Source organism: Poecilia latipinna, unplaced genomic scaffold (assembly GCF_001443285.1).
Source record: "Poecilia latipinna isolate Pla-1442-1.1 unplaced genomic scaffold, P_latipinna-1.0 Scaffold2226, whole genome shotgun sequence".
Lineage (NCBI taxonomy): Eukaryota > Metazoa > Chordata > Actinopteri > Cyprinodontiformes > Poeciliidae > Poecilia > Poecilia latipinna.
The window spans coordinates 53,598-63,965 of NW_015114842.1; the positions used below are offsets into that span (position 1 = coordinate 53,598).

A 10,368-nucleotide genomic window follows, 5' to 3' on the forward strand; every position below is an offset into this window, starting at 1 on the left:
TGCTTGTGGTTGTGGAAATGTAACAGTTATGAATATTTTTGCACACTGCACTTCTCAGTTTTTATTTGTAAAAATAGTTTTCAACCATGTATAATTTTCTACTTCACAATTGTATACAACTTTGTTGGTTTTTCACTTGAAATCCTTATGAAATATATTTGCTTGTGGTTATGGAAATGTAACAGTTATGAATATTTTTGCACAACACATTTATTATTTTAATTTCAGTCTGAAATGAATTTACACATTTTATATTTTTCACAATATTAAATGAGATGTCCTGTTACTCAGTAGCTTTTTAAAATACTTTTTTCTACTCTCATTTGAGTAATTGACTACATCTTAAAAATATGTTCACAAAGTGCAACTCTTATAGTAGTACAAGTTTTGCATGCTGTTCCCACCTCTGTGTATGACCAATTGCTTTTTTAATCCAGCTTGCAGATGGAGAAGTATTATAAACTATCTGCATAGAACAGGGGTGGGCAGCTCCAGGCCTGGAGGGTCTCCTGCAACTTTTAGATGTATCTCAACTTCAACACACCTGAGTCAAATAATGAGGTCGTTAGCAGGACTCTGGAGAACCTGACTGCACTGAGGAGGAGATTCAGCTGTTAGATTCAAGTGTGTTGAACCAGGGAGACATCTAAGAGCTGCAGGACACCGGACCTCCAGGACCAGGATTGCCCACCCCTGGTATAGAAAAACAGTCTAATGGAAGATCACACAAGAGTAAAAGGAACTGAACACAGTATTTCAAGTTGACATTTTTGATACTGTTACACTCAGAGCAGGGTATGATCTTTATTTTTTTTTTTAAAAACTGAATTGTTCCCTGCTTTTCCAAGCTAAAAGGACACTAATAATTTTCTGCATTTTCTATCCATAACTTCATACAAATTCCCAGTTTTACCTGAACCAGCCAAATTCCATCTTTTGTGTCCTCCACCAGTTCATAGAAGTGCATCTCCCCACTGAAGGTCGTAGTAGTGCTGGAATTTCCAGCCTCTGTCTGCTCTCTTGCTTTCTTGATGGCTGAATACAGCTCCCCTTGCGTTAATTCTCCTGTGTGCAGAATAAAAAAATGATTCAGAGGACCTGAAAGCCACCATCAGAGCCTTTTTAAAAGGATACTTTAAAAATTCATCCATGGATTTATTTTTGGTCGAACTGATTACTGTATTGTCTTCACAGGTCTGCCTTAAAGTCATTCAGAGAGCTGCAGCTGGTCCTGAACACCGTCAGTAAGCAAAGTTTATTCATAAAGTACTTTTCACAAACATAAAATCACAAAGCACTGTACAATAGAAATCAACCTTAAAACCATACAAAACATAAAACCAACATAAGAAACACAATAAAATCAAGAGATAAAAGCCTGGAAAAATAAAACTTTTTTTTAGTTGCTTTTTAAAAACCTCCACAGAGTCAAAAAAAAAAAAAGGAGCTACAAGGGCCAGCTGTTCCACAGCCTTGGGGCCACTGACTGAAAGGCCCGGTCCCCTTTAGTTTTTAACCATGTTTGTGGGACAACCAAAAGATTCAGACTGAGACCAAAGACCATGTGCAGCTGAATGTTTAGTTAAAAGCTGACAAAGAATCAGGAGTCTGGCCATGTAATGCTTTGCATGTCAACACAAGAACTTTAAAACAAATTCAAAAATAATTTGGGAACCAGTGTAATGAATATGGAACAGGAGCAATATGACAGAATTTACTAGATTTGGAGATAAGTCCAGCTGGCGCGTTCTGTACTGACTGCAAACGTGAAACAGGATTTATCCAGGCAGTTAAAAAGGGCATCACTGTAGTCCAGATGAGAGAAAAGCATGAATGATTTTCTCCAGGTGATCTCTGGAGAGCATTTGTCTAATTTTAGAAATGTTTCTCAAATAAAAGAAACAAGAACGGGAAACAGCCTTAATGTGAGTCGAAACCTAATGATGAATTAAGTGTGACCTAGATTTTTTACCTGTGATTTTACTAACAGGCAGGAGGCAGTTGTCTGGCTTATATTTTGGCACAAGTGACTGGGAACAATAATCATAGTTTCTGTCTTACTGGTGCTTAAAACCAGAGTGTTACTGGAGAGCCAGTCACTGATACGGGACAAACATTGGACGACGATGGCCAACCTGTCAAGTTGATGAGGTCTAAATGAAAAACACAATTGAATGTCATCTGCATAAATGTGATGAGATATCTGAAAAGGACTGAATAATGCCAGCAATAATATAAAAAGAAAACAAAAGTGGACCCAAACTGAGCCTTGTTGCACCCCACACGTTAAGGGGACGGAGTCACCTGTCCAAAGTTGAATCAGAAATATCAGCCAGGATCTTTAGTCTGTTTAACAGGATTGCATGGTCAACAGTGTCATCCATCCATTTTCTTACACCCTTGTGCCTTAGTGGGATCAGGAGAGTTGCTGGTGCCTCTCCAGCTAACGTTCCAGGTGAGGTCACCTGACCCTGGACAGGTCATCAGTCTGTCGCAGGGCGACACAGAGACATACAGGACACACAACCATACACCCACACTTTATCCCAGGAAGAATTTAGAGAGGCCAGTTAACCTGACAGTTTTGGTTTTGGACTGTGGGAAGAAGCTGGAGTACCAGAGAGAACCCACCATGCACAGGGAGAACATGCAAGCTCCATGCAGAAAGACCCCAGCACGGGAATTGAACCCAGGACCTTCTTGCTGCAAGGCAACAGCTCTACCAACTGCGCCACTGTGCAGGTCAAAGGTAGCACTAAGATCTAATAAAACCTAAAACTGAGCATTTTCCCTCAATGACATTAACAGATCATTGTGGATCTATTTGCTGAAAAACCAAAGTTATTTTAAAATCAAGGCTAAAACCCCATTTTAGAGTTTCTTTTTACTGTTCTATTTATATTAACTGAAGTATTATTAATTGTAGTCTCTAATGAAATTATTAATTTTCTTAATTATTCCTTTTTTATGTTTTAATATACATTTATTGTTACAATTCTGACCTTTTCCCTCTGTCTCTGAATGCTGCCTGTCTTAGCCAGGATATTTTGTTCTCATGGGACAAACCTGGTTAAATAAAGGTTATTAAATTATTATTACTATTATTAATTATGATATCAAACTCTGGATGGACATCAACTTTCTAAAACTCAACAGTAACAAAACAAAACTACTTTTTACTGGTCCCAATTAACTCCTATCCTCAGCCCAGACCATTTCCCTCCTCATCTATGGCCACACAGCCACCGTCTCCTCCATAGTGCAAAACTTTGGCACCATTCCCATCTCCTCCCTGTCTTTCCAAAACCACATCAATGCCATCACCAGGGCATCATTCTTCCATATACACAACATTACCCGTGTCTGTCCTTCTATATCTCTGATTCCACAGCTCAAATAATGATCTACCCCCCATCAGAACCAAGCATGTACCATGGGGGATGGAGCCTTTTCTTCGAGAGTAACTTTGACTCCCTACCTTCAGATTATTACTCAAAACCCACCTGTGTAAACTGCTCTATCCACCACAGTCTCCTTCTCAATTTTCAGCTGTTTTTTTCTTTTTTGTAAAGCATCTTTGAAGATCCTAAAAGGTGTTATGTCACTGCAATATACACATTTTTATGATTTCATCATTTAAGGCCTGGAGTTGAAGACCTTAAATCAGAAGAGGTCTAATTTTAACATTATGAAATGTGTCTTCTCTGTGGAGTTGGAAAGAATATTTAAACAAACTTCAAATAGGCTTTCATGAGTTAACAAGTACAAAAATGTCTTTAAAATCTCTGGAAATAAAGAATAATAGTTTAATTTTATAATACAAAAAAGTAATTATTTCTAACAATAATCGCTCAGTTCCTAAGTCCTATTGAACAAATGACACAAAAAACATTTAAGTATAACAATACAAATATTTATGTACATATTTTTCGAAAACACCTTTCACCCACACATTCCCAGTGATTTTACCTGATTTTTCCACCAGTTCGCTGACGTCCTTCTTCTCAGCCAGGCCGGTGTATCCCAGTCCTCTGCACTCTAGGATGGTTTTCAACTTATTGTAACTCAGAGTAACTGGGTCTACAAGCTGCGTGGCGAACATGCCAGTCTCATACCAGACCACAGTCTCAAAAAGTCTAGCAAGCAAAAACAACATCATGAAATACAGGAGTAAAAAGAAAAGTTTTAACCACATTTTGTAGGTGGAGGAAATCGGAGAGATCTAACATTCAGAGATTTAATTTGATCAGGCTTCAAACACACATCCTCCAATTAGATGAAAAGCTCTGTAGAAAATTTGAATTTGTCCGAGTTCTTGACCCTGTTTGCTTTCTCAGGTGTCGCTAAAATGGTCTTGTGTTGGCAGCCCAGAAATTCAAACGGTACTTAAAACTCAGTTAGCAAACAAATGGCCTCAAACGCATTAAGCAAAACAAAAAGGCCTCCGACGTCGGGCACAAGTGAACCAAATCCCCCGAAAGCCGCGAGAGATCCAGTCAATCACTGCAGAGAACAGCAGGGATCCCGTCAGATCCCCAAGGCCTTTCGATGACACACTGGATGTTGCTACCATACGCTACCAAGAAGCTGGGACGTCTTCTTCTTCTTCTCCTCCTTCTCCTTCTTCTTCTTCTTCTATAGAGATTTTCTGGCAGTTTACAAACTAGGTGCATTACCGCCATCAACTGGACGGAGATGTAATTCAGAAATTCACTTTTATATCTTCCAAACCTTAATATAATTATATCATATATATACACTGATACTCTCTCTCTCACACACACAAAATCCTGTCTAATTTTGTGTCTTTTAAATATTTAATAAGTGCTTGTATTATATCTTGAGAATGATGCTTCCCTAAAAAATTTGTCAATAGTTGCTGAAATCCCCATTACCCGTTCCATTTGTTTCTCCATCCATCCATCCATCCATCCATCCATCCATCCATCCATCCATCCATCCATCCATCCATCCATCCATCCATCCATCCATCCATCCATTTTCTTTACACCCTTGTCCCTTAGTGGGGTCGGAAGGGTTGCTGGTTCCTCTCCAGGTGACGTTCCGGGCGAGAGGCGGTGTCACCCTGGACAGGTCGCCAGTCTGTCGCAGGGCAACATTTGTTTTCCCTCTCTTATGTATTTCTTACAATTAATTAACACATGTGAGTCCCAATAAAGTTACCCTAAAAAAATACAATCGCATAACTTCCGGGTGACAGACTCTGCCTTATGGTCAGACAGACCAAAATGGATTTCTTCTTTGATGACCTTCCATCCAGCTCCCTATCCACTCCTAAAAAAGGACATGAAGACTCGCTGATGGTGGAAGATACAGATTGTGATTTGTCAAGAAACAAGTCAAGTGTGAGCATGACTGAGATTCAAGAGAACTGTAGCAGCTTGTACATTGATGACATCAGGAAAAGAGCTCAAGAAATGGTGGAAAAAAATAAACCATGAGCAAACCAGAGACCAGGAAATGATGGGCAGCTAACAGAGAAGGTGACAGAGATGTGTCAGCTGATAAAAGAGGAAATGTTCGCCATCTATGAGCTTAACAGCATTGAAATCCAGGTGAAGCTGCAGGAGCTGTCAGAGGTGCTGGAAAACTGCTCTAAGCTGGAGCACGAGCTCCTGGAGGCCAGTCAGGCCTTGGCATGCCTCAAGGTTGGTCTTGACATTAATCAGAGAGCAGAGCCATAACAAATTAATTTTATCCTCAACTGGGGTTATTAAACTGAAGACATGTTGAATGGTTAAAAAAACAAACAAAAAGACCACGTTCTACTCCTTCTGTTTCCCCACAATAAGAACAATCACCTGAGCTGACGCCTTGCAAACGTAGAACGTGGAGAGCGTTCTTCTCAGAGCGAGGCGAATTGTGAAATGTCAAGTTTGGCCCCGTATTCATGTCTATGGGCCCAAGCATAGACCCCAACCGCTTCTTTTTGTTCTTTTGATTTTAACAGCAGCTTGCATCTATTATTGTTGTACTACTGCCATCTGCTGGACCCAATACTTATTCCTCAAATTCTCCTAATGAGCCTGGTATTTTTTTTTAAAAAACGAAAACCCTTCTTTTTTCTTTCAATACTATTTAACTGATCAACAACATTCTCAAATTTCAATTTCCTATTAAAACCTAATTCCTTTTTTAATAATCTTCTTTGATTCACATATTTCCTGCAGCTAATATTGTTTCTACAATATCACACCAACTACATAAACCAGTAAGATGTTCCCCATCTTAAAAAGAGTTTCATTTAAAATAAACTGTGACCGGTTCTTATTCTATTTATAATTATCTCCTCCTTCCTGTTTATTCCTCTGATCCTTACTACATTAACAGTATTTTGTATCCCACATAAATATCTTCCATTTATTTCATTATCCCACCTAATTTTCCATATCTTGCTTTCTCTCCAAACTATACTTTTGCCTTCAGATTTAGATAACTTTATTGGCATATCAATATCTTCTTAGCCAACCTATCTGCTCTTTCATTGCCCATAATACCTACATGAGCAGGAGTCCAAAAGTAATATTGCATTTTTATTTTGTTCACATATTCTGTGATGAACAGCCATAACCTCATATATCTTGATGATTATTTGTACGTCCCTTTTCAATACTCAACAATGCAGATAATGAATCACTACAAAATATTATTTTACTTATATTAGTATCCTCCAGGTTGGTGGAATACATACAAAACAAATTTACAGCCATTATACGTCATACAAAAAAAAAAAATCTGAATACTACATAAAGTGGAATATTGGGAACACAAACCTGTTATTTTTTAAATCAAATATACTGAAATTCTGGGACCTTGTAACATTTAAAACTGTACATGTTTAAGGTAAGAAATCATCAACTTCCACCCAATATACAAAAAATGTTTTGTGACAAGGACATTTTAAAAAACAATGTATTAAGAACAAGAAGAGTTTTTGTTTATTGGTGTGTGGAGTAGATGTATGAAATGGATTGAATGAGTTTAAAAAAAGTACAAATACAAACCAGCTTAAAAGACTGTTTAAAAAGGAGCTTATTGGGAAATATGATCTATAAGACGAATGTTTTAAAGTCCATAAATGTTACTGATGATATAAAAAGTGTTTAAATAATTGTCCATCTAAAGATGTGAGATTTAAATATCATGTAAGGTGGAAATTCGTTGTTTTGGTGTTTCGACATTTAACTGATTATAAGTTGATGAGTATGAAAAGGGCAGGACATTATAAGATATTGTATCTTCTACCTGCTCCTTTTCGAACAGATAATATAAAATTGCATGTCACTTGGGCATGATAATGTTTTAACTTTTATTCTTTCTTGATTTTACTTTTGTCTGTTAAAAATAAATTAATAAGAAACACAGCAACAACAGTTTCCTTATTAATCTGAGTTTTCCTAACATCATCTTCTAAACATAAAATAGGATCCATTGCTCCTCTCCCTCTATGAAAGCCTCTCTGATAAGGAGCAATTATATTTCATGACTCCAAATATTGCATTAATCTGTCATTCACTATCCTTTCCATCAGTTTACATATATGAGATGTAAACTCATTTCTTTATTGGGATAACAATGGGGCTTCTTTCCATTTCCAAATCTTATTATACAAGATTAATGATGGAAATGGAATTCACATTAATTCCATTTCCATCATTGATCTTATTTAACACTTCATCATTTACATGTCTTAACATAATATAACTTCATCTTTACCTGGAGCACAATTCCTAGTTCTACCCAAAGCTCTTTTCATTCTCCAATAGAGAAGGGATAATTCATCCATTATTCAAACATGTAAGATTATCTAAAAAATCTAAAAAAAATTCTGTATAATTGTTTGCCCTTTCATCACTTTACATCCCCAAAAAACAACACTATGCTCTCCTCCACAACTATAACACTTTGGTTTTACTCCAACTCCACATTTTCCATATTCATGATCTTCTGAACATTGGGCACATCTCCTTTTTCCTTTACACATTTTTGCAAATTCCTGACAGTTGAAACATTTCACTGGTTTATGATGTTCAGATTTAACCTTCTGACCCACATGCAGAATCAGAGTCCAAATAAGGAATTGGTTTTATTTTCAGCAATTGACAGATCTTGATCTTTCTGGAGGATAGAAAGGGTCATGTGATCAGTGGCGTCTGGAATGAGAGTGGAGTTAATGGTGGCCTGAAATGAGTTGATCAGGGATGAAATAAGAGAGCTTACTTTAGAACGATTCATGAGGCATGGAGGAAAAGATGGCTAGGGTCCTGTGTGGAGAATGACGGATGGTGATTCCTTAGATGAGTGTGAGGAGGGTGGCCACACAGAGAGCCAGGGGTCTGATGGAGCAGGGTGCAGAAATGAGGAACAGGAGAGCAGGTAGGTAGGTAACTTGAAGGTAGGATACACAGGAGGAGAAACAGCAGAACTGATTGATCCTTCTTGGAAAATTCAATGAGACAAACCAGTAAGCATTAAACATGCAGCACTGAGTGAAGGCTCTGCTGCTCTTTTATTCCCAGCACTCTGATGAAGCCGATGAGCTCCACCTGTGTAGGTTGCCGAGGTTCTCCACCAAGATCTTTATTGGAAAAGATGCATCACTCGCATTCACACACACAGAGGAACCCTGACAGTTTAGGCTATCGGTGGGCAACTCCAGGCCTGGAGGGCCGGTTTCCTGCAACTTTTAGATGTGTCTCTACTTCAACACATCCGGATCAAATGATGGCTCATTAGAAGGCCTAAGAACATTGACATGCTGAAAAGGTTGTTACTATCACCAGGGTGGTAGTAACAGGACAAACAACCATGCACACCTAAGGAGAATTTAGAGAGACCATTAACCTAACAGGACTGTGAGAGGAAGCCAGAGCACCCAGACATGCACAGAGGGAGAACATGCAAACTCCATGCAGAAAGACCCCAGGCCAGGAATCGAACCCAGGACCTTTTAGCTGCAGGACAACAGTTCTACCAACTGCACCACTGTGCAGCCCTCTCAATATCTTAGTATGTTTAATTTTTCCAACATGAGCTTTAAGTGCTTTTGTTAACTTAAGTGACTCAATTTTCTTTACCCCTTCTCCTTCATCAAATCTTACTATAATATTCATATTTGGATTTTTGATTCTTCTGCTCTTTCCTCAATGCCTTCACAGTTCCTTCTGTATTTCCTCTTTCTCATTCACTTCTCATTCTTTCTTTCAGAAGCTCACTGCTTCTTACCACCTTTTCCCACTTTCTCTTCATTCTGACCACCCAGCTCTTCCTCTTCACTCCAATCCACACTATTCTAGTCGCTTCTTTCTAAATCCGTCGCTGTCATATTCTGACTTTAGTCGCTTTTATCATCAAAATTTCAGATGCAAACTTCTCTGTCTTAGATCAGTCGTTGCATGTAAGCTTGGCGTGAATGAATCCATGGTTCGGCATTGGAGAGACGGCAGTGGGAAGAACTCACTGAATGCCAAAAGACCAGAAAGACCTTCAGAAGACATAAAAGCAGGTGGCCTGAACTTGAAAATGTTCTGTGACACGGAGAGCAACACTGACTTATGCCCCTTTCCCACCATCTCAGCTCACCCCTGCTGAGTGTTTCCACCAGCTTTTTTTCGAGGCTGGCCCTGCTTTTTAGGTCCCTACTTCGGAGCAGGGCCAGCCAGTCGGTGGAAACGCGGTCACTCTGAAGTAGAGCCGAGTTGAGCTGGGCCGAGCCGGGCTGCTGAAGTAGAGCCGGTGGAAAAGGGGCAATAGAGACAGAAAAGGCATGTGACGAATCTGTTCTGAGGCTGTTCAACTCCGACACTGAAGATGACTTCAGTGGTTTCAATACGCAGGAGGAAGAAGAATAAATCAATCAATAAGTAAAAAAAAAAAAAAAACTTTGTGGGTGTGGCTTATAGTGATGGGGGCGCTATAGGTCAGAAAATATGGTAATTAGTCAATAATAACAACGCTATTGCTAGTGCAAGCCACAGGTAATCCATTTCTCATTTCAAACTCTTCTTATTAAAGTAAGTTAGAGAACTAAATATAATACAAATATTGGCTACCTTTGACAGAAAAAAAGAACTAAGTCTATGAAAGCAATGTAGCCAGTTTTGCTCATTTTGATTTCCAAGGCATAACGTGGCAGTTTATTATGATTCAGTCAAAGTAATGAAATAATGAACTGCAGTCTGATTTTTATTGTTAATGTATTTCACTCTATTGAGCAGTGAAAGTCAATAAAATGTGTAACATGTTTTTTGCCTTAAGTATTTACTGGATCAGATCATTAATAACAGGCAGGACTTTCTTAAAGAAATGTGTGGGTGGGACATCCAGACAGCAGGAACTGGAGCTTAA

At 38.6% G+C, this 10,368-nt stretch overlaps 1 protein-coding gene and 1 long non-coding RNA gene across 6 annotated transcripts in view; both read right to left on the bottom strand.

The window, feature by feature from the left end:
- The window catches only part of rnf103 (ring finger protein 103), a 57,917-nt gene extending 53,281 nt beyond the window's left edge, over positions 1-4,636 (bottom strand). For 4 of the 5 annotated variants that reach the window (XM_015018081.1, XM_015018080.1, XM_015018084.1 and 1 more), the window contains exons 1-2: positions 3,970-4,636; positions 914-1,065 (exon numbers count right to left, since the gene is read on the bottom strand). In XM_015018081.1, the coding sequence (XP_014873567.1) occupies positions 914-1,065; positions 3,970-4,195 (378 nt within the window). In that variant the 5' untranslated portion in view covers positions 4,196-4,636. Of the gene's footprint in view, positions 1-404; positions 500-913; positions 1,066-3,969 lie in introns of those variants that run through there. The other variant, XM_015018082.1, reaches the window with a different exon arrangement.
- A 2,149-nt stretch (positions 4,637-6,785) lies between these two features.
- LOC106936856 (uncharacterized) overlaps positions 6,786-10,368 on the bottom strand; it is an 8,979-nt gene continuing 5,396 nt past the window's right edge. The window contains exon 3 of the long non-coding RNA XR_001422238.1: positions 6,786-7,335. This is a non-coding gene — a long non-coding RNA (uncharacterized LOC106936856). The remainder of the gene's footprint in view (positions 7,336-10,368) is intronic.